A 26,279-nucleotide genomic window follows, 5' to 3' on the forward strand; every position below is an offset into this window, starting at 1 on the left:
TATACTTCATCAAATACGCATACATTCATTCCTTCCTTCAACAAATATTTACTTAGTGCTGCTATGTCCCAGGCACTCTTCTAGCTGCTGGAGATACATACATCAGTGGATCAGAAACATCAGAGAAAAATCCCTATCCTTGTGGAACTTACATTTGAGTGGAATCTACTACAAATAATGCAAATAGAAAGAAAAACATATGCAAGTTACCCAGGCACTGCATAGCCTAGTACCTGTCCTATAGTTGTCAAATAAATGGATATATTATTCATATTGTTGTTGTTATACAGTCATTGAGCTTGGGGGTTTGAGCTGTTGTCTTAGATGAGAACAGAAAGCTAAGCCAATACGAGTGCCATGCCAGTGGGACAAGGAGCCTACTACATACAGAGTAGGAAGGGAAAAAGGGAAGAATGACATTAGGCCGTCACCTGTGGCCATGAGTTTTATTTAAAATGAGCTGGACCTGTTTTGCTTTCTTTATCTGACTGTCAGAGATACAGTTACCTCTAGGCAGATTTCCGCATTCCAAGACATTAAGACTTTCTGAGCTGCAGCACTCTTTACTTGTAGCAAAACAGAGAGCAATAGGGGTTATTTTCAGGTGACTGTGGCTAAAGAGGAAGAATCAAGTAATTCACTCTCTCCTCCAATAATAATTCACTTCAAGAGGAAACACTCCTTGGGAAAAAGCACCCCATGAATGGAAGTCTCAGCATTTGCTGCGAACTTAGTTAAAATAAACTCTAGACCTTTTTCATTAATTCTTTATCTCTTCTTTTTCAGAAATCTTCTCTATGTCTACCCACAGAGGCTGAACTTTGCTAACAAACTAGCATCAGCCCGGAACATTACAATAAAGATCCAGTTTATGTGTGGAGAAGATGCTGGCAGCGCGATGCCGGTAAGGAGGGAAATGAACATTTGCCTCAAATCAGGGTGGGCTGCACACCCTGTCAATTCACATGGATCACATCCAGGACTCATCAGGGTACAGAGTCCGTCTTTTCCTGGCCAGCACTGCTCAGCGTGTGCAAGGGCTTCTGTTCTAGGATAACAATGGGGAAACAGGGTCAGTCTTACTTGAAAATCTCTTAACTTATTCTGTAGTGAGCTTGGAACATACAGATTGTTTTAGAGGATTAAAAAAATCATAAAATCTTTCCATACTGCCCTTAGGACCACCCCACTCTGAAAGCATACAAAGTAAAGCGATGGCTCCACATGTGTGCCATGTTTACTGAGTGTCTTCCGTGCATACACTATACACACTGTGTTTGCACACACTGCGTTATACCCTTACCCAAGCCTCGGACCACATTGCTAATAAATACAAAGTACTGCCTAGTAATTATAAACACACACCTTCTAGGAGTGGATCTTCATCCTGAGGCAAAGTATAAATCAAATTTTATATATATATATATATAAAATTCATTGCGCACCAAGGAAACCAAAATGCCAGAATTTATACTTTTTTTAAACCATCTGCTGCCAAATGAGATGGTAGTTAGCTATTACTATTTCCCATAAGTTATAGACGTCAGTTAATATACCTTTCTTTTTTCTTTTCTTTCTTTCTTTCTTTTTTTCTTTTTTTTTTTTTTTTTTTTTTTTTGAGATGGAGTTTTATTCTTTTTGCCCAGGCTAGAGTGCAATGGCGTGGTCTCAGCTTGCTGCAACCTCTGTGTGCCAAATTCAAGTGATTATCCTGCCTCAGCCTTCCAGGTAGCTGGGATTACAGGCATGTGCCACCATGCCCAGCTAATTTTGTATTTTTAGTAGCGATAGGGTTTCACCATTTTGGCCGGGCTGTTCTCGAACTCCTGACCTCAGGTGATTCACCTGCCTCAGCCTCCCAGAGTGCTGGGATTACAGTCATGAGCCATCGCACTCAGTTAATATACCTTTCTAAAAAAGAAAAAGAAAGAAATAACCTTTCTCCTAATGTCCCATCTGTCTTCCCAAAAAAAGATGTCTTGAGGCAGTGGTGGGCTCCTCTTAGTTCTCTCTGCTCATGCCCCTGGCATGTTACTGCTGGGACTGCCAGATATGCTTGTGCAGATCCTGTGGCAGCCAAGATGCCCAGCCAAGGGTGACTGTGGGCCAAAGTCCAGTCCGTTCTTCATTCACTGAGCCCGGGGTTCTGGTGTTGGGATTACTACATCTAGAGGAAAGAGCTTTTTTTCTCGGCACAAAGGTGAGTGTGCTTGTTCATAATGAATCTTAAATGCTGCTTCAGGCCCAGGGAGGTATCTTCTTCTAAATAGCACAGATGTGGATAAGGCAGTGGAGAGTCAAATCACCTAAGTGACTAGGTCTATATGTTTGGAGAGAGAAGAACCTGGACTGGGGATTTCTCACTTAAGGCAAAAGTATGTAATTTTGCCCTGTTGGATAGACTTCTAGGCAGTGAGGCAGAGTGGAGAGAGTACTGGTTTTCTTTCTTTCTTTCTTTTTTTTTTTTTTTGAGACACGAGTCTCGCTCTTTCGCCAGGCTGGAGTGCAGTGGTGTGATCTCAGCTCACTGCAACCACCACCTCCCAGGTTCAAGCAATTCTCTGCCTCAGCCTCCCAAGTAGCTGGGATTACAGGCAACCTGCCACCACACCTGGCTAATTTTTGTATTTTTAGTAGAGGCAGGGTTTTACCATCTTGGCCAGGCTGGGCTTGAACTCCTGATCTCGTGATCTACCTGCCTTGGCCTTCCAAAATGCTGGGATTACAGGTGTGAGCCACTGCACCTGGCCTTTTTTTTCTTTTTGAGACAGGGTCTGTTGCCCAGGCTGGAGTACAACGGTGCTATATCGGCTCACTGCAACCTGTGCCTCCTAAGCTCAAGTGATTCTCCTGCCTCAGCCCCCTAAGTAGCAGGGACTATACACATATGGCACCATGCCTGGCTAATTTTTGTATTTTTTGTCAAGAGGAGATTTCACCATGTTGCCCAGACTGGTCTCCATCTCCTGGGCTCAAGCCATTTGCCCACCTCAACCTCTCAGAGTTCTGAGATTACAGGCATGAGCCACCGCTCCTGCCCAACCCAGCAGTCTTAATTATACAAAATGCAGCTCTGTGAGACCAGAACATTCTGTTGGCCTGATAATGGTCAATTTGATGTACCCAAATGTTACTGATAATTTGATCCTTTCCATACTGGTAAACAGGTCATCTTTGGAAAGTCCAGCGGGCCTGAATTTCTGCAGGAAGTATACACAGCCATTACATACCATAATAAGTAAGTCTATTTCAGCATTCTAAATATACACCAAGATGGTTTCATCATCTCCTGGTTTTTCCAAGTCCCCTGGGTGATTCCTCTCAACTGTTTTTATAATTCAGGGACACAGGGGTCAAGGAAATCCATGCCACCTTCCATGACTCTGTGTTGAAGATGTATATAACTTTGCCATTAACCAAGACTGAAAGAAGAACAGGTCTTCAAGAATCCAGTATAGTTTTGACTTTTTTGGAGGCTTCTATTCTAGTATGATGCAAAGAGGTTGTATTACGTTAATTAAGAAAACACGTTTTTTAACTTGCTTTGAGACACTGAAGGAGGCCAGAAGTACAATCCAGCTCCCCTTGCCTTGTGTCGCTGTCTGCTCCACTTGACACCTGGCCCACTGCCTGCCTAGGCTGACCAAAGGAGAAATGGAACACTCATTATCCCACTGGTAAATGGAGTGACGGGATAATGCCTACGCTGTTATTCATGTTCCACAGGGAAGGAGGGACATCTGCACAATGTCAGACAGAACTGGGTTTGATCCTGGCCTGATCACCTGGGCCTATTTATTTAAATCCTCCATTTAAGCACATTCTGGGGTTGGGATGAAGATTAAGTGAGGTCATGTACATGAAACCCTTGTAATTCATGAAGTATCGAGGGCTTCACAATTCAGTAAAATCAGGTTCCTTTTCCTTCCTGCATCATTCATTTGCTTCTACTCTGTGGTGAGTGCAGCCAGGTGCAAGACTCTCTTCCTTGGGTACAGATGGAAAAGGAGGTCACAGCAGGATTCCAAACCTCATCATTTCTGCAAATTAAGTTTTCAGGGTTTTCCATTGTGTAGGGGGAGGTGTTTTTTGTTTTCCTGACAAAGCCTTTAGTTCATGAACAGTTTTGTGTAAGGGAAGTGTATCTAATATCATATGCTTGGTCCACGGGACTTCCAGCTTCAGAGCAGAGTAATGTAAAATGAGAAGCAAAGACCCAGGGAAGTTCTGAGGAGCAAAGGGGCTGTGGCATTTTATAATCAGAGAAGTCATCATTCTAGCTAAAAGTTATCTGTGTATAATGTGCTTTTGAAACAGGTCTCCTGACTTTTATGAAGAAGTGAAAATTAAGCTCCCTGCTAAGCTCACAGTAAATCACCACCTCCTGTTCACCTTCTACCATATCAGCTGTCAGCAGAAGCAAGGAGGCTCCGTGGAAACTCTCCTGGGATATTCAGTGAGTTGTTTCCAGCCTGCTGACTCACACTGCAGTCGTTGGTGTATCTGAGGTCCCTGCAGAGATAAACAACCAAATTCTATTCACTTGATTTTTTCCTGTCAGAAGTAGCAAAACATGCTAAGCCAAATTATAGCAAGAGGCAGAAGTGATTTGCCTTAGCAAATGTCAGATTTCAGAAATGGAAAGCTAGTGGGTGATAGATGTTGAAAGAATACTCATTTGTTTTTTAAAAAGCATTGCAGTGTTCACTATTTCCAAATGTAATATCCATGCTTTACATCTAGAACTAGCTCTGTCCTCCAAGAAGAAACTGTTATTTCCTTAAAAAATATAAAAGGCAAAATCAACATTGATGTTGTTCAGACACACAAACGTTGGCTTTAGAGAAAAATGCTACTGCTTTGGCTCTGAAAGCGGTAAATCATCAATACTACCATCTCAGGAGCTCTGGGGGATTTAATGCAAAGAACTGGACAGAAATTACTGCCAAAAAGAGTCCTGGTCAATATCTAATCATTGTTTAGTTGCATTTGATTATTGTGAGCTAGATAAATTGCCAGAATTATATGCTGTAATAAATACCGCTTTATTATTTACATCATCTGTTTCAGTGGCTGCCAATTCTCTTAAATGAACGTCTTCAGACTGGATCGTACTGTCTCCCAGTTGCTTTGGAAAAACTGCCACCCAACTACTCCATGCATTCTGCTGAGGTAATTGGCAAGCTGGTTATCAGCTGTTTCTCTTCCAGCTGTGGTCTTGGACCACCTTCCCAGAACCACTTCTCATTCCCATGTGACCAGACGTGCTCATCGTGTTCTCTGGAGCACACTGTGTTTTCAGAGAACACATTGTTCTGTTTCATAGTCAATTATTCCTCCCATCCTAGAATGGGAGGAATAATTGACTATGAAACCTCGTTCTTTCAAATGCCACCGAATCAGAATGTTTAGTAGATGCAACCTACACCCAAGGCAGCATTACCTTGCATTATCTATCACTGAGGGATTCCTAGTATAATGTATTATAGAAGAGGAAGCAAACTGAGGCCAACACGGTGAAACTCCATCTCTGCTAAAATACAAAAAGATCTAGCTGGGCATGGTGGCAGGTACCTGTAGTCCCAGCTACTTGGGGGGGTTGAGGCAGAATTGCTTTAATCCAGGAAGTGGAGGTTGCAGTGAGCTGAGATCATACCACTGCACTGCAGCCTGGGCAACAGAGCAAGACTCCATCGCAACAAAAAAATAAAAATAAAAAATAAAAGGAGCCCAGGGGACTGTCCACCCTGACTGCACTGGCTGTCACACTGCTGTCACACTTCTCAGTTCCTTGCGTAGGTTTACATCAATAAGTATTATTTTGAAGTAAATCTCCAACATCGTATTTCATTTTAGTCTGCATCTTAAAAGATAAAGGTTTTATTTTGATAAATCACAATACCATTGTCATACTTTAAAATTAACTGTAATTTCTTAGTATCACTAAATATTCAGTCACTGATCAAATTTTCAGTTATCTCACTAATGATATATTTTCAATGCTTGCTTTTTAAACTTGGAATCCAAAGTAAACTTTCTTCTCTGCTCTTTCACCATCCACCGCCTCACTTGGGGCTGTTTTCTTCTAATTTTCCTTTTTCCCTGGAGAGAGAAGCATCTTTTGCCCTAGGCCACAGGCACATGCCTGGTAGACCAAAACTTCTCTCCTCAAAGCCATCTAAGGGGCAATGCAAGTATGTCCACAGACATTCCCTGATTGGTCTTTATGATTTGAACATCAACACCTTTCAGTAGCCCTCAAAACCACCTTCTCATCATCACATTGCACACTCTAATTTCTTTTTTTTTTTTTTTTTTTTTGAGATGGAGTTTCACTCTTGTTACCCAGGCTGGAGTGCAATGGCGCGATCTCGGCTCACCGCAACCTCCGCCTCCTGGGTTCAAGCAATTCTCCTGCCTCAGCCTCCTGAGTAGCTGGGATGCTGGGATACAGGCATGCGCCACCATGCCCAGCTAATTTTTTGTATTTTTAGTAGAGACAGGGTTTCACCATGTTGACCAGAATGGTCTCGGTCTCTTGACCTCGTAATCCACCCGCCTCAGCCGCCCAAAGTGCTGGGATTACAGGCTTGAGCCACCGTGCCTGGCCTGCAGACTCTAATTTCTTAGAACTCCTAGTTATCTTCTTAAGCTGTAGGAAAGACCTGAGTGTTGGAGACAGACAAACCCGCATCTAGATTCGGCCACTCCCTAGCTGTGTGAATATGGTGAGCTGCTTACCCTGTCTAAGTCTCAAAGATGAAACTGAGCCCATATCTGCCTATAATGTTGCTGTAAGCATTAAATGAGATATGCGTGCCAAACCACAAATTCAATTCCTAAATAAACATTAATTCCTTTTTCTTACTTGCCCTGTGCTGTGTTTAGATATATATACCCTTAGCCTCTCTTAGTGTCCTTTAAACCTTCACTGTCTGATAAGATAGCTACTAGCTACATGTGGCTATTGAGAACTTGAAATATGGCTAGTTCAAACTGAGATGTGCCATAAGTAAAATATACACCAGATTTCAAAAACTTAGTAGGGAAAAAATGTGAAATGTTGTATTAGTAATTTTTTACATTGATTAATTACCTATTGAAACAATCCTTAGGCTATGTTAGTTAAATGAAATATAATTACTTTCACATGTTCCTTTTTTTTAAGAGATAGGCTCTCACTCTGTCTCTCAGGCAGTGTGACAGTGTGTAGTGGCATGATCACAGCTCACTGAATCTTGAACTCATAGGCTCAAGCAATCCTCTTACCTCAGCCTCCTTATCTCCTTAGTAGCTGGGATTACAGGCGAGCACCACCACGCCTGGCTAATTTTTTTTTTTTTTAACACTAGAGACAGGGTCTTGCTATGCTGCTCATGCTGGTCTCAAACTCCTGGTCTCATGTCGTCCTCCCACCTTGGACTCCCCAAAGTGCTAGAATTATAGGTGTAAGCCACCATGCCTAGTCCCTTTTTACTATTTAAATGTGGCTACTAGGTGAATTTTTTTTTTTTTGAGACAGAGTCTCGGTTGCCCAGGCTGGAGTTCAGTAGCACCGTCTCGGCTTATTGCAACCTCCACCCCCAGTTCAAGTGATTCTGCTGCCTCAGCCTTCCAAGCAGGTGCATACCACCATGCCCAGCTAAGTTTTGTATTTTTAATAGAGATAGGGTTTCACCATATTGGCCAGGCTGGTCTTGAATTCCTGACCTCATGATCCACCTGCTTTGGCCTCCCAAAGTGCTGGGATGACAGGCATGAGCCACCGCACCCAGCCTAGATGACTTTAAATTACATAAATAGCTCACATTATATTTCCACTGAACAGCGCTATTTTAGATCACAGATAGCAAACTGAAGTGCCCACAGGATCCAGATGAGTAACATCAATGAATACTTTATTCCGGTGGCACCTGTTCATTCTGGAGATTGTCTGTGCCCCATCTAAAGGTGACAGCTGTTCCTTCACTCTGCAGACGGGTACTATGCTAGGATATAAGGCCAATTTTTTTCGTATCTTCCAGTATTCAAATGAAGTTAGAAAAGCAGTCTTTTATAGGAAATTTTCAGGCTTTCAAATATTGGTAACTAAGAAATGTTCAGGCTTTCAAATATTGGTAACTAATTTTTAAAAGTTCCTAATACTTCAAAGAGAACTCGGGTATGGGCTAGAACTTACTTTGGGCCCCAGCTTGTGCCAGCTTCAGATAGCTTTAAGTGTTTCCAGCCCGTGTACACACCTACCTTCCATTATGATGAAAGACGGGCAAACCTAGGCGAGGCCCACCTCACTCAGCACTGCAGAGCATCTTTAAAGGAATGCAATTGCCATGGGAATTTAAGGCAAGGAGCTGTCTCTAAGGCCTACAAAGATATTGATATGTAAACAGTATAAAACAGTCACTTTGAGTAATTAGAGCAGGAGCCAAGCAGGCCTCGAAACATGTTAGAAACACTTGGAAGAATTTTGTTAAAAGGGGAAGTAATGTCGGGTACTCAAAAGTATTAAAATGTCATGTCTTGTAAAGCTATTCTATACTTTGTCCTGACAGTCCTGATTAATGGGGAAATTGCTGGGATCTTGGTTTATTTCAATTCCTAGAATCCAGAATTAGCATGCTGGATTGGAACTTAGAGGCAGATCACACAGTTCAACCCCTCCTTGCAGTATGACAACAGAACATTAAAGCCCAGGAAGTTTAAATGACTTGTCTATGTAAAAATAAAGAGTTTGAGGTGGGGCACAGTGGCTCACGCCTGTAATCCTAACATTTTGGGAGGCCAAGGCGGGTGGATCACTTGAGCCCAGGAGCTTGAGACCAGCCTGAGCAACATGGTGAAACCCCATTTCTACAAAAAAAAAAAAAAAAAAAAAAAAAACCAGAAAAATTAGCCAGGTGTGGTGGTGTGTGCGGGTAGTCCCAGCTACTCCAGAGGCTTAGATGGGAGGATCAATTGAGCAGGAGGTCGAGGCTGCAGTGAGCTGTGATTGCACCTCTGTGCTTCAGCCAGGTGGCAGAGTGAGACCCTGTCTCAAAATGAATGAATGAATGAATAATAACTAGTTTGGTATAGAATTGAACCTCAGTCCCGGGCTCCTGACTCCAAGACCAGTTATGTTAGTTTTCAAGAGAGTTTGGTATAACCCTGACATTCCCAGTCAAGTTGCTCTGCATTGCTTGTTAGTAATCAGAAAAGGGAATTAGATTGCTAATGTTTTTCTTTTCTTTAACACAGAAAGTCCCCTTACAAAATCCTCCCATTAAGTGGGCTGAAGGACATAAGGGAGTATTTAATATAGAAGTGCAAGCTGTTTCTTCTGTGCATACCCAGGTAAGAAAAGTCAAAGTTAATAATGAAGGTAAAGGTGCAGCAGAGGAGCCTTTGAAGGACAGGCCGATAAAAAAAAAAATCAATGAAAATCCTTGTCTACAGATAAATAAAAAACAATCCTGTAGTTCTTTGTGGGGACATGCAAATCTGTTTAGGTTTCATTTGTCACTGGAATAGAAAGACCTTACAAAACCACTGAGCACAGAAAGAAAAGAACGTAGTACCTGCACTGTTGCTTGAGAAACTTTGCAGGGAGACTTGATTTGAAACTCTCATCTGCTGTTATCTCTTTTCCCTCTGTAATTCTGCCACTTTACCAGCCTTTAAAAAGAAGTTCCATTTTCCCTCCTTTGCCTGCCACTGTCTGAGTTCTCCAAACTTACCTGGTATGCTGACCTCTGCTTACAGAATATGTCAGAGCCTAAATTATTTTTTCTTTAGCTAATAATTATTGAAAGGTCCAATCTTGTGCACCTCATTCTACAAAGAAGTTCATAACCTCAGTCTGAAACATCATATCTTAGGACTTCTGGTTTGAAAACTGGGTAAGAGGTGCTACCCGTAAAGAGCTATTCGGTTGTGTTTATGAATCCACTGGTGAACATTGATGGGATAAAACCCCATGAGCCCTGCCTTCTGCCTTCCCAGGACAACCACCTGGAGAAGTTCTTCACTCTCTGCCACTCCCTAGAGAGCCAGGTGACCTTCCCCATCCGCGTGCTGGATCAGAAGATCAGCGAGACGGCACTGGAGCACGAGCTGAAGCTCAGCATCATCTGCCTGAATTCCTCCCGCCTGGAGCCGCTTGTGCTCTTCCTGCACCTGGTACTGGACAAGCTCTTCCAGCTGTCTGTGCAGCCCATGGTCATCGCTGGCCAGACAGGTACGAACAAGCAGGGCTGGGCTGGGAGGAGGCAGGGGCAAGGAAGCATTGCCTTCTTTAATGAATCCTGACCTTCCAGAAATCCAGAGACAATGTGATCTTCCTTTCCAATGATGACGTGTGTTCAAGGGAGGCCAAGTCTTGTGCTATTTTTCTTTTAGACTCTCTGCATATTGGAAAGAAAAAGAAACACTGAAATAGGGTTCTTAATATTATAGCTTTTTATAAACTTTATTAAATGAGTATAGGCAGTCTTTCAAATTCCATTTCTGGTCATTGATAAATTTATTTTCCCTTTAAAATATTTTTGTTGCCGGGCACGGTGGCTCAAGCCTGTGATCCCAGCACTTTGGGAGGCCGAGGCGGGTGGATCACAAGGTCAAGAGATCGAGACCATCCTGGTCAACATGGTGAAACCCCATCTCTACTAAAAATACAAAAATTAGCTGGGCATGGTGGTGCACACCTGTAGTCCCAGCTACTCGGGAGGCTGAGGCAGGAGAATTGCTTGAACCCAGGAGACGGAGGTTGCGGTGAGCCGAGATCGCACCATTGCACTCCAGCCTGGATAACAAGAGTGAAACTCCGTCTCAAAAAAAAAAAAAAAAATTGGCCAGGCACGATGGCTCAAGCCTGTAATCCCAGCACTTTGGGAGGCTGAGGCGGGTGGATCACGAGGTCAAGAGATCAAGACCATCCTGGTCAACATGGTGAAACCCCGTCTCTACTAAAAATACTAAAAATCAGCTGGGCATGGTGGTGCGTGCCTGTAATCCCAGCTACTCAGGAGACTGAGGCAGGAGAATTGCCTGAACCCAGGAGACAGAGGTTGCGGTGAGCCGAGATCGCGCCATTGCACTCCAGCCTGGGTAACAAGAGCGAAACTCCGTCTCAAAAAAAAAAAAAAAAGGTATTTTTGTTTTCTTGACTAACAGGAAATGGAACATTTTAAAGTAAGACAACCTACGTTAAATGGAGGGAAGGATCACTTAAACAGAATGCAATCAATTGTTAAAACATAAACTCACTATTTTAAAGCATATAGTTCAGTGGTTTTTAGCATTTTCACAAGGTTGTGCAATGATCACTATGATCTACTTTCGTAACATTTTCATCAGCTCCAAATAAAGCCCCATACCCTTTCGTAGTCAGTGCCTGTTCATCCCTCCTCCAGAACTCATCCATTCTCTCTCTTACAGTCTATTTTAAATGCTTACTTTTGTCCAGGCGCGGTGGCTCACACCTGTAATCCCAGCACTGTGGGAAGCCCAGGGGGGTGGATCACGAGATCAGGAGATCGAGACCATCCTGGCTAACACAGTGAAACCCCGTCTCGTCTCCACTAAATATACAAAATATTAGTCAGGTGTGGTGGCGCACACCTGTAGTCCCAGCTACTCGGGAGGCTGAGGCAGTAGAGCCGCTTGAACCCAGGAGGTGGAGGTTGCAGTGAGCCGAGATCATGCCACGGCACTCCAGCCTAGACGATAGAGCAAGACTCTGTCTTAAAAAAAAAAAAAAAAAAAAAAAAAAAAAGCTTTTCATAAATTAACACTAAATACAATGTGTACATTTTCCCTTGAAAATAATCTCAGAAGCTTATACTGGAGGCAAGACCAGGGTCCAGTGGCTGTCCTAACTCCTCCAAGGTGGACTGGCTGGTGCAGAGCGTCTTTATTTGGCACCATTTTCAGCTGTGCCTGTATAGCTCTTTGCTCTCCAGTCCAGCCAACGTCTTTTGGGTACCATCCATATGACCAGTACTGTACTAAAACTTACAGGCTTTGTGACAATAACCAAGAGCACCTCAGACCTCAGAGGACTTATAATATGGCAAAGAGCCAGCAGCCCAGGACAAAAGTCCTCAAAGGGACGCAGCTAAATTTTACAGTGGTGGTGGGAGGGTGATATCAAAGGAGAGAGTGAGAAAACATCCGTTTGGGAGGATGCAGGAGGTCCACATGAAGAGAGGGTCTTGAAGAAGGGTTCGAGTGAAAGCAGCCAAATAGGGGCAAGGAGATGTGTGTGGCGCAGCAGAGAACCACGAACGTAGGGGAGTGTCAGGAAGAAAGTCAATAGCACAGTTGGTGGTAGAAGGTGACCCCTTGTGGAAGCGGGCTGCGACAATGAAGTGAGGGAGCTTTTAGAGCCAGGGACGAGCATGTCCTCTTAATCTCTCACTCTGCTTTGCACCCCGATATGCATCTTTTGTGGTTCCACAGATCAGACGTCCTGCGTTGGAGGCTAACTTTTCATCCGTGTAGCAGTTTCCTCTCCAACTAGATTCTTGCAGAGCTCTGCCCTCCCTCGATTGCCTCCTATGCCCCCACAAATGTGGCACACTGCTTTGTATGTTTCAGCTATGTAATACAGACTTGTTCACTAGACAAAATATTTATATGTTTTGAGCTGTTTCTCCATAGCAAGTTGCCACCTTGTGGTGTGGGGACCACGGGGTGTTGGCAAAGGCAGAGTGAAGGGAGGCAGCTAGTCTACAAGCATTTATTCACAACCTATTCTGTGTCTATGCAGTGGAAGGCGCAGTAGGGGCACAAAAAATATGAGAAATGCACCTTGCATGGGAAGGATTCCACCTTTCACAGAGAGTTTACCAGCAGAAACAGCTGGAGAATCACATCACTCAGATCCACTTGAGCCCTGTATTGTGTGGAGTCAGATGACTTCATGGAGGATGTGGGATCTGCGCTGAGATTCACAGGGTTGGTGCGACTTTGTGGGTGGGAGTGAGGAGGGCTTTCTAGGTGAGGACAGCAGCATGAGCAAAGTCTCAGAGGTAAGACAGCAGACACGATGAGGCAATACGATGACTGCCTCATTTTAAGAGAAGTTGAATCTGAGTCAAACAGGGTACAAGGTTGGATAAGTAGACTGGAGCGAAACTACGGAGGCTTGGGGCAGCAGAACGAGAGGGTCTATGCAGTAAATCAAGTGTGTGTGGGCCCACTGTGGGAATGACTTGATATGCATACGGTTTTAGGTGAATCTGTACAAGAATCAGCGTTGCACAGCACATCTCAAACACAGTGTGCACAGCAGTCACGTGGGCATCTTGTAACGATGCAGAGCCTGATGAATACACCCCTTAGGGTGGGGCCTGAGAGTCTGCATTTCTAAGTAAGCAACCAGGTGATAGTGGTCATGTCAGTCTGCAGCTCCCACTGAGTAGCATCAGTTCACAACATGTCTTAGAGAGGGAGGACGTCAGGACGGTCTTAGTCTTTGTCGTTAAAAACCATCAATGCTACTCAGTGGCAGGAGGAGGAAGGTCAAAGGAGGGAATGTGCAGGCATCTGTGGTCCTAGAGCCAGCGCGCCAGAGCTCACCAAAACCATTTACCCTTCCCGGGCCTAGTTGTGTCGGTCAGCGGTCGGGACTCATTGTCACCGTCCTGGAGAAACTTCCACCTCGGACCCCTTAAGGACCAGCTGTGGGGCTACCCATTTTTCTCTTGGTTCCTCAGCCAACTTCTCCCAGTTTGCCTTCGAGTCCGTGGTGGCCATCGCCAACAGTCTGCACAACAGCAAGGACCTGAGCAAGGACCAGCACGGGAGGAGCTGCCTGCTGGCGTCCTACGTGTACTATGCCTTCCGCCTGCCGGAGCCGCAAAGGGACATCCCCAAGTCAGGTAGAGTTGCCCTGAGTGTGGGACCTTGGCGGGCAGGGCGTCGCCACTTCCACTCCACTGCAGTGGAATCCAAAATAAAACATGCTATGCTGGGTGCAGTGGCTCACATCTGCAATCCCAGCACTTGAGGAGGCTGAGAAGGGAGGATCACTTGGAGCCGGAAGTTGGAGACCAGCCCAGGGAACATAAAGAGATCCTGTCTCTACAAAAATAAAAATAAAAATGAGCAGAGTGTAGTGGCACATACCTATAGTCCAGCTACTTGGGAGGCTGAGGCAAGAGGATCGCTTGAACCTGGGAGGCAGAGGTTGCAATGAACTGAGATTGTGCCACTGCACTCTGCCAAAGTGAGACCCTGTCTAAAAAAAAAAAAAAATAGTAATTTCTCATAGATTCCCGTAACCACTTTTGAAAACATGTCAACACTTAAGGACGAAAAACAGCTGTATACATCATAGACAGTAATCCTCACAAGGTTCAGAGGACTCTGGGTTTTTGAATCTGAGGAAACCTCACTGCATGAATTGTGAGGTTGTCATTTAAATATTGATAAATTTAAAATATCCACATTGGTAGCTTCTCATGAGAAATCAGAAGCTCTAGCAACCCTGGGGTCCATTTCCCCATGGTGGTAATAGACTGGAGCCAGTAGTAGCCCCTGCCTTTGTACAAGGCATGTGTCAGCTGTTTCCCATAATCCCCACCACTCCTCGATGCCTCATGCCCCATCTACTTCTCTCCAAAAAAATTGCCTCCCTGCCCCAACCAGCATTTGCTAAGAAGACCCTAATTCCAAAGCCTAATCCAGTGGGTTTTCATGTACCCTAACCCTCTTCAGTTCCTTCTTAAACTCAGTAAGTAATTCTGTTCCCCTGTCTGTTGACATGTTTATACCTGGGGGGTGCAGGTGCTTCCACTGCCCTCCCCGACCCCCGCTATCACACGTATGGACGCACATCAGCTGCTGCTGTGAGTTCGAAGCTGCTGCAGGCCCGGGTGATGAGCAGCAGTAACCCAGACCTTGCGGGGACACACTCCGCAGCAGACGAGGAAGTGAAGAATATCATGTCTTCAAAGGTAGGAAAGATGTCAAACTCTGGAAGGGGACACAGGCTTTTTTATTTGTTTAACTAAAACTTGGAGAAATAACACAAAAGCAACTGTTACTGCTGCCCACTGTCCTGGTCAGATGCTTTAATGCTCAGCTTTGAAGTGATTAACGTTCTTTAGAACAGATTGAGACCATTCTGACAGATGCATCAGCAAGACGAGCATTTGGGGATTTGTTCAGAACTACTTAACTCGGGTAGCAAAGTTTTAGAGCATCAGGGCTTTAGCCACATGGATTCAGTAAATACCATGCATTTTATTTTCAAGGACAAAAAGTAGCTTTAACTTTTCTTGATACCTAGTAAGGTTGCCTTTAACGTTTTGTTTTTTAAATATCTACCTCTTAACGTTCATTAACATCCACAGATTATCTCACAAAAAAAATCCATGGGAGCAGCCGGGCACAGTGGCTCATGCCTGTAATCCCAGCACTTTGGGAGGCCAAGGCAGGCAGATTACTTGAGGCCAGGAGTTTGAGACCAGCCTGTGCAACATGGCAAAATCCCATCTCTACTAAAAATACAAACAATTAGTCGAGTGTGGTGGGAGGCACCTGTATTCCCATCTGCTCAGGAGGCTGAGGCAGGAGAATCACTTGAACATGGGAGGCAGAGGTTGAAGTGAGCCAAGACTGCACCATTGCACTCCAGCTAGGGCTACAAGACTCCATTTAAAAAAACAAAAACAAAAAATCCCAAGGAGCAATGCCGAATTTTATAAGCAAATAAAAACTGACATCCTGGCCGGGCGCGGTGGCTCAAGCCTGTAATCCCAGCACTTTGGGAGGCCGAGGCGGGTGGATCACGAGGTCTCAAGAGATCGAGACCATGGTCAACATGGTGAAACCCCATCTCTACTAAAAATACAAAAAATCAGCTGGGCATGGTGGCGTGTGCCTATAATCCCAGCTACTCAGGAGGCTGAGACAGGAGAATTGCCTGAACCCAGGAGGCAGAGGTTGCGGTGAGCCGAGATCGCGCCATTGCACTCCAGCCTGGGTAACAAGAGCAAAACTCCATCTCAAAAAAAAAAAAAAAATTATTATTCCAAAATTAAAAGTTCACTTTAAAAAGATAAACCTGGCCGGGCGCGGTGGCTCAAGCCTGTAATCCCAGCACTTTGGGAGGCCAAGGCGGGTGGATCACGAGGTCGAGAGATCAAGACCATCCTAGTCAACATGGTGAAACCCCGTCTCTACTAAAAAAATACAAAAAATTAGCTGGGCATGGTGGCTCGTGCCTGTAATCCCAGCTACTCAGGAGGCTGAGGCAGGAGAATTGCCTGAACCCAGGAGGCGGAGGTTGCGGTGAGCCGAGATCGCGCCATTGCACTCCAGCCTGGGTAACAAGAGCGAAACTGCGTCTCAAAAAAAAAAAAAAAAGATAAACCTAGTCCCTTCCTAATAATTTCACTATACACTACCATATCTAAGTTCTTGGTTCTTTATGTCTACTGTATCTGTGTGGTGGAAATACTATATAACAGTTTGCCACCACACATATCTCCCTAACTCTACACTTTCATGTTGGTAGATTGAAATCAGCTATGATGAAAGTATTTATGGAACAGAAATGGGCAAATGCTACCAATTAGCCCCACCCCCCTGACAACTGGTTGTTAAGCATTTGCCAGCCCACCAGGGTTCAGCCTCATACTGAAGGCTCCTTTCAGCAATACCACTTTCTGATCACCCAGGAGAGAAGTGGTCTGCAGCTATTGTTGACACCTTTGATCTTTATATTTTTCTTTAATAAAAATGAAAATATTAAATTTTTATGTGGACAGGGTTAACAATTTTCTAATGATTTTTTAGCATGGGGAGAAAATGTCTAATAGAGCATGACCCCTCCACTTCCCTTCAGAGGTAGTTTTTGACAATGTATTGGTGTTAGGAGACAGTTTGGTGCAGTACCATATTCAACCACAGAGAGACACTGTTCCCACACATTTTTGCCTGCTCTTCCCCTGAAGTCACAGACTGCTAGAATGTTGGAAGGGACTACTTAGCACCCCAGATTCTTAAAGAGTTTTTAACTGTCAGCTGCTACACATAAATTATTAACAGTGATTGTCTCAAGAGCAAGTAGAATTAGATGTAACTTCACCATCTTTGCTTTGTTTTATGTTTACTAATGGCAATTGTTTTATCTTTGTAACTAGGGGAAAAAAGAAATGTAAAAAATGAATTCTGATGTTGTGATTTCCAAGTGTCTGGCTTACCTTTCCATGGTTGGTTGACTGGTAAGCTATGGTTTATGTGTTTTAGATCGCCGATCGCAACTGCAGCCGAATGTCTTACTATTGCTCTGGCAATAATGATGTTACAAGTTCAACCACAGCCCCAAGGCCAGCCAGCAAAAAGGTACTGAAGTGCAATGAGAGGACAATTATGGGATAAGAACAGAAGGATTTCAGACCAGATGCAGTGGCTCACACCTGTAACCCCAGTGCTTAGGGAAGCCAAGGCGGGCAGATCACAAGCTCAGGAGTTTGAGACCAGCCTGACCAACACGGTGAAACCCAGTCTCTACTAAAAATACAAAATTTAGCCAGGCGTGGTAGAGGGTACCTGTAATCCCAGCTACTCAGGAGGCTGAGGCAGGAGAATTGCTTGAACCCGGGAGTTGGAGCTTGCAGTGAGCTGAGATTCAAGCCATTGCGCTCCAGCCTGGGTGACAGCTTGAGACTATGAGTCAAAAAAAAAAAAAAAAAAAAGAATATAAGGATTTCCTCATGCTCTCACACTGTGTTGAAACTACTCAAAGTGCTCCCCTGCCTGTTGCTGCCATGCTCACACACACACACACACACACACACACACTTTTGCAGCCCTATCCTTTACCCTGCATTGACCACCTAACTGCCCATTAACTCAGTGTTTCTCCCACTTTTCCCATGCATCAGAACTACCTAGAAGCCTTGTTAAAACTTAACGCTGGACCCTACCCACTGAGTTTCTGATTCAATAGATCTGAGCTGGAGGCTCAAAAATGTGCATTTCTAACAAGTTCTCAGCTGATGCTAGTCCAGGGACCATACTCTGAAAACCACTGCATTAGCCCCCTTTTAGTAGAGAAAAAGCTGGGTCAATTCATCCTTGACAAAAGTGAATGGCAATAATTAGGTATCATTTGTTTCAATACTAAGTAAAGTAATATGAAATGCCTCCTCATAATTCCCCACAATCAGCCTTACCTATTAGTTCAGAAACTTTAAAAGCTCTTAAACTGCTTACCAGGATTTTTCAAGCCAACAAAATTCCCCAGAGTCACAGCCTATGTGGTCTGCGTGTTGGGTAGGGGCGGGGGGAAAGCTGTGTGTCCAGAGTTTCCTCTGTTCTAAGCACCCAAGAGTCTCACCATTATAGTAGCTACTTAAGATTTTAGTGTCTTTGAAGACCTGTATTAAAATGTAAATATGACGGGGCATGGTGACTCATACCTGTAATCCCAGCACTTTGGGAGGCCTAGGCCAGTGAATCACCTGAGGTCAGGAGTTCAAGATAAGCCTGGCCAACATGGTGAAACCCCATCTCTACTAAAGATACAAAAATTAGCCGGGTGTGGTAGCAGGCACCTGTAATCCCAGCTACTCGGGACACTAAACCAGGAGAATCACTTGAACATGGGAGGCAGAAGCCGCAGTGAGCTGAGATCATGCCACTGCGCTCCAGCCTGGGTGACAGAATGAGACTCCATCTCAAAAAAAGAAGAAAAAAAGTAAATATGCTAATTGCAAAGAATAGCACAGGAAGTCATTTGCAAGAGCTAACATCACAGGGAAATATTTATCATACAGGCAAGGAGGGAACGGGCATCCCCAAGGCTCCCTTTCGACGGGACGAGGGAAAGATCAGGTGCAGGAGGGCCAGGGCCTGGTGCTCCACACTGCAGTAATCCGGGCACCATATGTCTAGTGAGAGGTAGCGGGATTTAACTATAAAAGGAAAAGTGAAAGAAGATATGGTGAGACTAAAAAGAAATGTGTCCACTTTCTCTAAAATGCAGCATTAGGCTGTCACAGGCCCTATGCAGTATCTGGTTATAAGTACTTTACCATTTTCCTTTCTTAAAAACCATTATTGGCCTGCAGCCTGACTTCTTTAACCCATGTCCTGTTTGGTTTTGCAGTTGCCATGCTTTGACCTGAAATGCCCAGAATAAGGACATTTTATTTCAAAGGGAAGTTGGGCCAATATGTTTCCTTTATAGCTGAGCAAACAGGGTTTTGCTGCTTGGCTATTTTAGATAACCTCGGAGCAAGGTGTTTCATGTAATAATGCTCCCCAGAAAGCAGCGTAAATGACTTTAAGAAGCAGCTTATCCTTGTCTAATCTCTTCTTGCCATAAGGCTCTAGCAGCCAAACTGACCTATTTTCTAGAGGCTACCTTTGAAGCTAGGGTTGCATGTCTTTCCTGCAATGAGAAGATCAAGGTGTAGCGCAGTTATATCATGTGCACAGTTAGACCACCTGCTAGATTAAAACTCAACTCCACGCCTCTCTCAAGTGAGAGCGCTTCACTTAAGAGTGCCGACAGCAAACGAATGGGTTAACGTGTATTAAAATTATTTAGGTTTGACTAACCTCACACAATGAGGTGAAACCAACAACCTGATAGGTTGAAACACCTAAGCATTCTCCATTCATCACCCCTAACCCACTGGGGATCTAACTGGCTAAAATACCCAAGCGTGTATACAGAGATCTTCCCTTTGTCACCTTTTAGTTTAGCTAAGTAGCTCTCCAATTTTAATGTGCATAAGAATTAGGACACTGAGTTGCGTGCATACTGTATTCTGGGGGTAATTTTTTTTTTTTTTTTGAGATGGAATCTCTCACTCACTGTGTCACCCAGGCTGGAGTGCCATGGTGCAATCTCGGCTCACTGCAATCCCTGCCTCCTGGGTTTAAGCGATTCTCCTGCCTCAGCCTCCAGAGTAGATGAGATCTCACCTACATGAGCATGCACCACCATGCTCGACTTATTTTTGTATTTTTAGTAGAGATGGAGTTTCACCATGTTGGCCAGGCTGGGCTCAAACTCCTGACCTGAAGTGATCTGCCCTCCTCAGCTTCCCAAAGTGCAGGGATTACAGGCGTGAGTCAACACGCCCAGCCCTCTGTGGGTAATATAAATGATTGTCAAGAGCAATGTTTGCTGTAATCAGGTTTTGCTTTAGGTGTTGACTTTAAAACTTAATTTGCAAATAAGGATATGATATTAGGGTGTTCAAATAGTTTTAGCTTTCTTACTCACTTTCTTACCCAGATAAAAAATGCATTTATCCATGTTTATTCTAGGTTTTGTGGGCCTAAGATAAATGAAAACCACAGAAAATTTCTAGACATCATTTTTGGCATTAATTAGGGTGACCAACCGTTCTGATTTGCCTCGGACCGAGGGAGTCCCCAGGATGTGCGACTTTCTATTTTAAGACCAGGAAATTATCAGGCAAACTGTAATGGACTGGTTGCCCTACCTTTAGTCTTAAACTTCTTCCCCATTAAAATGATTGTCAGGAACACCAACACGTAACTAGATGTGCTGGAGAATGGGAAAGGTGTAAGTCACCATGTGCCTCCGTTTGCTACCAAGCAGTAGATGACTCGAAGGGAAGTGAAGACACAAAGTAGAGCTGGGGGACCTTTCGAGCATCTGACCCTGGGACATCAAAATTTAGAAGTTGTGAGTTAAGGCTGATACCACTATGCCTTTCAGAGCACAAGATCCACTCAGAAACCCCACTGATCCTGCTTCCCACAATGCCATGGTGGTATTGTAAAAACAAAAATTGTCCAGTCTCCAAGGGAGTTTAGATACTGTCTAGACCAGGCGTCCCCAAACTTTTTACACAGGGGGCCAGTTCACTGTCCCTCAGACCGTTGGAGGGCCGCCACATACTGTGCTCCTCTCACTGACCCACCAATGAAAGAGGTGCCCCTTCCTGAAGTGCGGTGGGGGGGGGGCGGATAAATGGCCTCAGGGGGCCGCATGTGGCCCTAGGGCCATAATTTGGGGATGCCTGTTCTAGACAGTGGTCCTCCAAGTGTGATCCTGGACCACCAGCAGCAGCAGCACCGGAGAATGGGAACTTGTTAGAGATGCAAATTCCCAGGCATTGAATCAGAATCTCTGGGGGTGGGGCCCAGCAGTCTGAGTTTCATCAGGCCATCCAGGGGATTCTGATGCACATTCAAGTTTGAGAGGCCCGGCACAGTGGCTCACATCCACAATCCCAGCACTCTGGGAGGCCAAGGTGGGCAGATTGCTCGAGCTCAGGAGTTTGAGACTAAGTGGGCAGCATGGCAAACCCCATCTCTATGAAAAAAAAAAAAAAATAGCCGGGCTTGATGGCACACACCTATAGTCCCAGCTACTCAGGAGGCTGAGGTGGGAGGATTGCTTGAGCCAGGGAAGTCACAGTGAGCGAGATTACGTCATTGCACGTTAGCCTGGGTGACAGAGTGTGACCCTATCTCAAAAGATTTGAGAACTGCTTCTACCAACCAGCTGTTTTTACGGCTGAGGAAACTGAGGGCAGAGAGAGGAATGGCTTGCATGTGGTCACACAGAGTTTTCAACAGGACCTGAGAGAAAGTAGACAATACCAGTTTTGATGACTACTCGGAATGCTTCCCCCATAGAATAGTTTCACTCCCAGCTGAGTCCGTTCCTTCAAATGCATCTCTCCTGCACAGCTCAGGAGTTTGAGACTAAGTGGGCAGTACTTAGTCTAAGAAGGTAGAACTCAGCCTTCTACCCACCTTAGTGTCCCACAGTCTCAGGTGATCTCAGCACTGACTTTGCCATCCACGACTTAATGGCCTAGAACATCCAAGACACGTGCCTCAGAAACTAACAAGCTATTAAACTGGGGAAAAGAAAAGAGAAGAAAAAAAGTGTTGATGAATAATAGCCTTTGTCATCACCGCCTAATTTTTGTGGTTCTTATTTAGCATTTCCATGAGGAGCTTGCCCTCCAGATGGTGGTCAGCACTGGAATGGTGAGAGAAACAGTCTTCAAGTATGCCTGGTTCTTCTTTGAGCTTCTGGTAAGATTCTTGCATGTTTGTGTCTCTGCTCAATAGGTCAAGAGAAACATACAGCAGAAAGGAATGAACTTTGTTCACTGAGTTCCCCCTACTAAAAACCTGGGGTTGTTTAATAATCTAATTTCTCACCCCTCCCCATCCTTCTTCCACTAAATAGCATTGCTTCTACCATAAAAGCCTGTCTCCGTGTCTCCTGTGAGTTCTCATCACCTTCGCCACTCCCCACCAGGCCACACGCCGTCATCTCTCAGGTGCCTCTCGCAATAACGTCCTTTTTCCTGCCTGTATCCATTTTTGCCCTTGGCACACCCATTCTGCACGCGGCAGCCAGTACTAAACAGATAATGTGACGCCCCTTTTAAAAACATCAGTGATTTCCACTGCCCTGAGGAGAAAGCACACATTTTTATCATGGCCTCAAAAGCCCTTGTATGATTCTGTTGTTCACCTCCCTGTCTAACCTCATCTCCCACCATATTTCCCCATCATTCAGCCACCATTCACCCATCGGTCCTCTTTAGGTACTTTGAAGATGCCAAGATCGTTTTGGCCTCACGGCCTTTTCCAGATTCTCTTCCTGTTCCCTCGCTTTCACCTCCTCACCCCCAACACACAGTTTCTGTTCTTCTCTGTAGGTTTCAGCTTTAGTGGAATCACCTCCAAGAGGCCTTTTCTGACCACCTTATACTGTATACGTCTTCCTCTATAATTCTCCTTTGAGCACCCTATTTATTTCCTTTCCAGCACTTATCACAATTTTTAATAGTTTTTTTCTGTCTCAACTATTAGATTTTTAGGATTTGGGTCTCTCTTGCATTATCTCATCTCTAGCCTCAGCACACTGCTTGGTACCATGCAAGGCCCAACTAATATCTGTTGGAAAACAGAATGAAATTTGTGTATCTGTTTACCTGAAAACTTCTACCATTATTCCAGCAGAAAAGCAAAAGGTATGGCCGTAATACCTTAATTTTAAAATAAGGAGACTATTAGTGATAACTATTTTTTTTGTTTAATTATTAATAGAATTAAAAGGATTTTACCATAGAACCACTAAAAATAAACATTTTGTCAATGTGGATCAATGGAGACTTATAGTGAGATGTTGAATGAAAAAGGTATAAAGACACAGATACCGACTACATAAAAATGTATATGCAAACAATTTGGAGGATTTGGAGTAGATTGAGATTTAGTGATAGTGTTAGCTTTATATTCACTGGGTTCTTTCCCCTGTCCCATTAAGTTAATCATATTTTTTTTAAAAGAGAGTCTAGGCCAGGTGCGGTGGTTCATGCCTGTAATCCCAGCACTTGGGGAGGTCGAGGCAGGCAGGTCACTTGAGGTCAGGAGTTCAAGACCAGCCTGGCCAACATGACAAAATCCCATCTCTACTAAAAATACAAAAGTTAGCTAGGCATGGTGGTGGTGCCTGTAATCCCAGCTACTTGGGAGGCTGAGGCAGGAGAATCGCTTAAACCCAGGAGGCAGAGGTTTAAGCCAAGTGAGCCAAGATGGCACGGCTGCACTCCAGCCTGGGTGACAAGACTCCATCTCAAAAAAAAAAAAAAAAGGGCTAAGGAGATGGGAGGGTTTCCACCTAAGCTCTAGTTTTTACATGGAAGTAAAGCCTAAGAAAAAGGGAGAAATGCTGAGCAGCAGGACATAGGACGCAGAGAACAGAGAACAGAGGGCAAAGAAAACACAAACAAAACATCCGCTGGGGAGGAAATAGGAAGCAATGTGGAGGAGATTTCAAAAGAAGTCAGGTTCATGCCGCAGAAATGCATCCAGGATTCAAATCCAATCAAGTTTTGCAAAGTCCCAACCTCTAGTTTGAGAAGCATCCCAAAGCATGGTCCCAAATCCTTGCCACAGAACCACCTGGAGGTGCTTCGTAGAAATAAAACAGAGATTATTTTTCAAAGCATTAAAATTAGGAGGTTGGAGGCTAGCATTCTGCGTTTACCTGTCTTCTCAGATGACTGCTAAGCCTGTTAATGATCCACTGGTCCACACCCCCTCTGTTCTGTGAGTCCTAAACAGAGCTATAGGTCTTTTGGAATTTGTACCCAGCCAGCACCAGTTTTGTTTTTTGTTTTTTGTTTTTTTTTAATTCTAAAAGCCAATCTGATTAACATGGTGGCTGCAGCTCACAAGTCTTGGGGCAACAGCATTAGCAATGAGACATGAGCTCCGTGCTCTGGCAAGGAATAGACTGGGCCATAAAACCCATTCCCCTCTTGTTTCTTGAGGCATGAGAAGTATCAAAACCAACACTCCATCCCCTTTATATTTTGCTTCTATTTATACGTCCCACCCACCATCAGGTCTCTCCATAAAGAAGATTCACTTAGCCTGGCTCTGCAACATGAAAAAATTAGCTGGATGTGGTAGCACATACTTGTAGTCTCAGTTACTCAGGAGGCTGAGGCAAGAGCATCACTTGAGCCCAGGAATTAAAGGCTGCAGTGAGCCTTGATCGTGCCACTGTCCTCCAGCCTGGGCAACAATTGAGACCCTGTCTCTAAAAAAAAAAGAAAGAAAGAAAAGAAAAGAAAAAGAAAAAAGATTCACTTGAGTCATAATCCAACTATGAATAATTCATACAAATAATTCATTCCCAATGCAGCATTCAGTATTGCTAAGTCTGAATGGTTCCATGTGACATCTTAGAGCTCTCTTTCCAAGGGAAGTTTGCATTCTCTGCAGGTATAATGATGACTCTGTTCTTCATAGAATCCCATTAATAGTTGGCATCCCAATGGGAGAAAGAACAGTCACATCAAAAATGTACTGAGCATCTTACTATATAAGTGCCAGGCAATGTTTTAAGCATTTTAAAGCATTATCTAATTTAATCCTCATGCAGTCTTGAGGCAGGAGGAACTTTTATTATCCCCAGTTTACAGATGGGGTTGAAGGAAGAAGGGTGGTGGCCATAAGCAGAGGCTCCAAGTCAGCCAAAGCCTTCAGCAGTACCACTTCACTGCCCTAACTGCTTTTGGCCTCGCACATTTATTTACTAGGGCTTAGTTGGCCCAGGAGAGAAACCATAAGCTAAAGCACATGGCCTGTCGTATCTCTAGGAAGCCCCTTATGGTAAATAGAGGAAGTTTTTTGGGAAGAAAGGCCCTGCTCATCTAAGCACATTGCAAGATTTCGTCAACACGCAGATCAACCAAGACACCAGTTCTACCGGCAGCCTAAAACCTAAGTTGGTCACGTCCTGGCAGGACAGAGTTTCTATTGCTCAGAAGGGTTAACTGAAAAGCACTGAACAAAAGGACTCTGCTCAGCATGTATGAGAGGTTCAGGGGCCAGTGAAGATTGGTAAGAGCCCCCAGGGTGCTGCAGCTGGCAGAAGCCTTTGTCTATGGTAGCTCTAAAGAAACAAGAGTACAGCAGTATAACTGGGGCCTAGAAAAATCTGGAGGCAGATGAGACAGTCTTAGAAAAGGAGCCTCGAGCCTTAGAAAAGCATTGCCACTGCCAGGACAGCACTGTGGCAGGGAAGAGGGTAGCAGAAGTGAGTAAATGCCTGGGCCTCTCTGTTCTCTAAACCACTGATCCCCTTGCTGGTGCTGCTATTAGCCAACTCAACTGGAAGCCAAAGGTTCAGGGGGCCTGAGTGATGTGATCTATCAAGACCCCCTTCCCAGCATTCAGAGACAGAAAGGACAAGAAATCCATCAGGGAGCTGGGGGTAGAGGCAAATGGAATTCATCCTCCAGCCAGAACTTTGCAAGGAAATTGATCGGATTCAGACAAGGCACGGAATCCTCCATTCATTGTTTATGCATTTGCTTGACCAATGCCCAGGAAGTTATTTGAAAATCAAAACAAAACAGCTCCCCACCCAACCAAGAAGCTGGAGAAAAATAGCTTCCTTGGCCTTAGCCAACAACCTGGGCAGTTTAACACCCTCCAGTTGTGTCAATGTCCAAGCGCTAATGAACAACCCCTCTGGCATTAGAGCTGTTAGACACAATCCTTGGGCAGATTTCACACTTGCTAATGAATGAAATCCCTGTGCTTCTAGAAACTGCTGAGCCAGACCTTGGAGAAATGAAGATAAATGGATGACCTAGTTTACTAGCTCAGGACATGAAGTTCCGCATTAAGGGGTTCTTTAGAGGTACCCCTGCTTTGAATGGGCCACAAAGGCCCACATAGGGAAAAAATTTTCATGTCTCACCCCACTCTACAAATAATGGGCCAGGCCTCTGCTAGTGTTTCTACTGGATGCCCTT

At 44.4% G+C, this 26,279-nt stretch overlaps 1 protein-coding gene across 4 annotated transcripts in view; it reads left to right on the top strand.

Moving 5' to 3' along the window:
- Nucleotides 1-26,279, top strand: part of DOCK8 (dedicator of cytokinesis 8) — a 243,967-nt gene that overhangs the window by 144,322 nt on the left and 73,366 nt on the right. For all 4 annotated transcript variants that reach the window (XM_039461451.2, XM_039461450.2, XM_039461452.2 and 1 more), the window contains 10 exons: nt 787-904; nt 3,168-3,238; nt 4,318-4,456; nt 5,071-5,172; nt 9,238-9,333; nt 9,982-10,216; nt 13,698-13,862; nt 14,770-14,939; nt 17,239-17,334; nt 21,931-22,026. In XM_039461451.2, coding sequence (XP_039317385.1) covers nt 787-904; nt 3,168-3,238; nt 4,318-4,456; nt 5,071-5,172; nt 9,238-9,333; nt 9,982-10,216; nt 13,698-13,862; nt 14,770-14,939; nt 17,239-17,334; nt 21,931-22,026 — 1,288 coding nt within the window. The remainder of the gene's footprint in view (nt 1-786; nt 905-3,167; nt 3,239-4,317; nt 4,457-5,070; nt 5,173-9,237; nt 9,334-9,981; nt 10,217-13,697; nt 13,863-14,769; nt 14,940-17,238; nt 17,335-21,930; nt 22,027-26,279) is intronic.

This window comes from Saimiri boliviensis, chromosome 2 (genome assembly GCF_048565385.1).
Source record: "Saimiri boliviensis isolate mSaiBol1 chromosome 2, mSaiBol1.pri, whole genome shotgun sequence".
NCBI lineage: Eukaryota > Metazoa > Chordata > Mammalia > Primates > Cebidae > Saimiri > Saimiri boliviensis.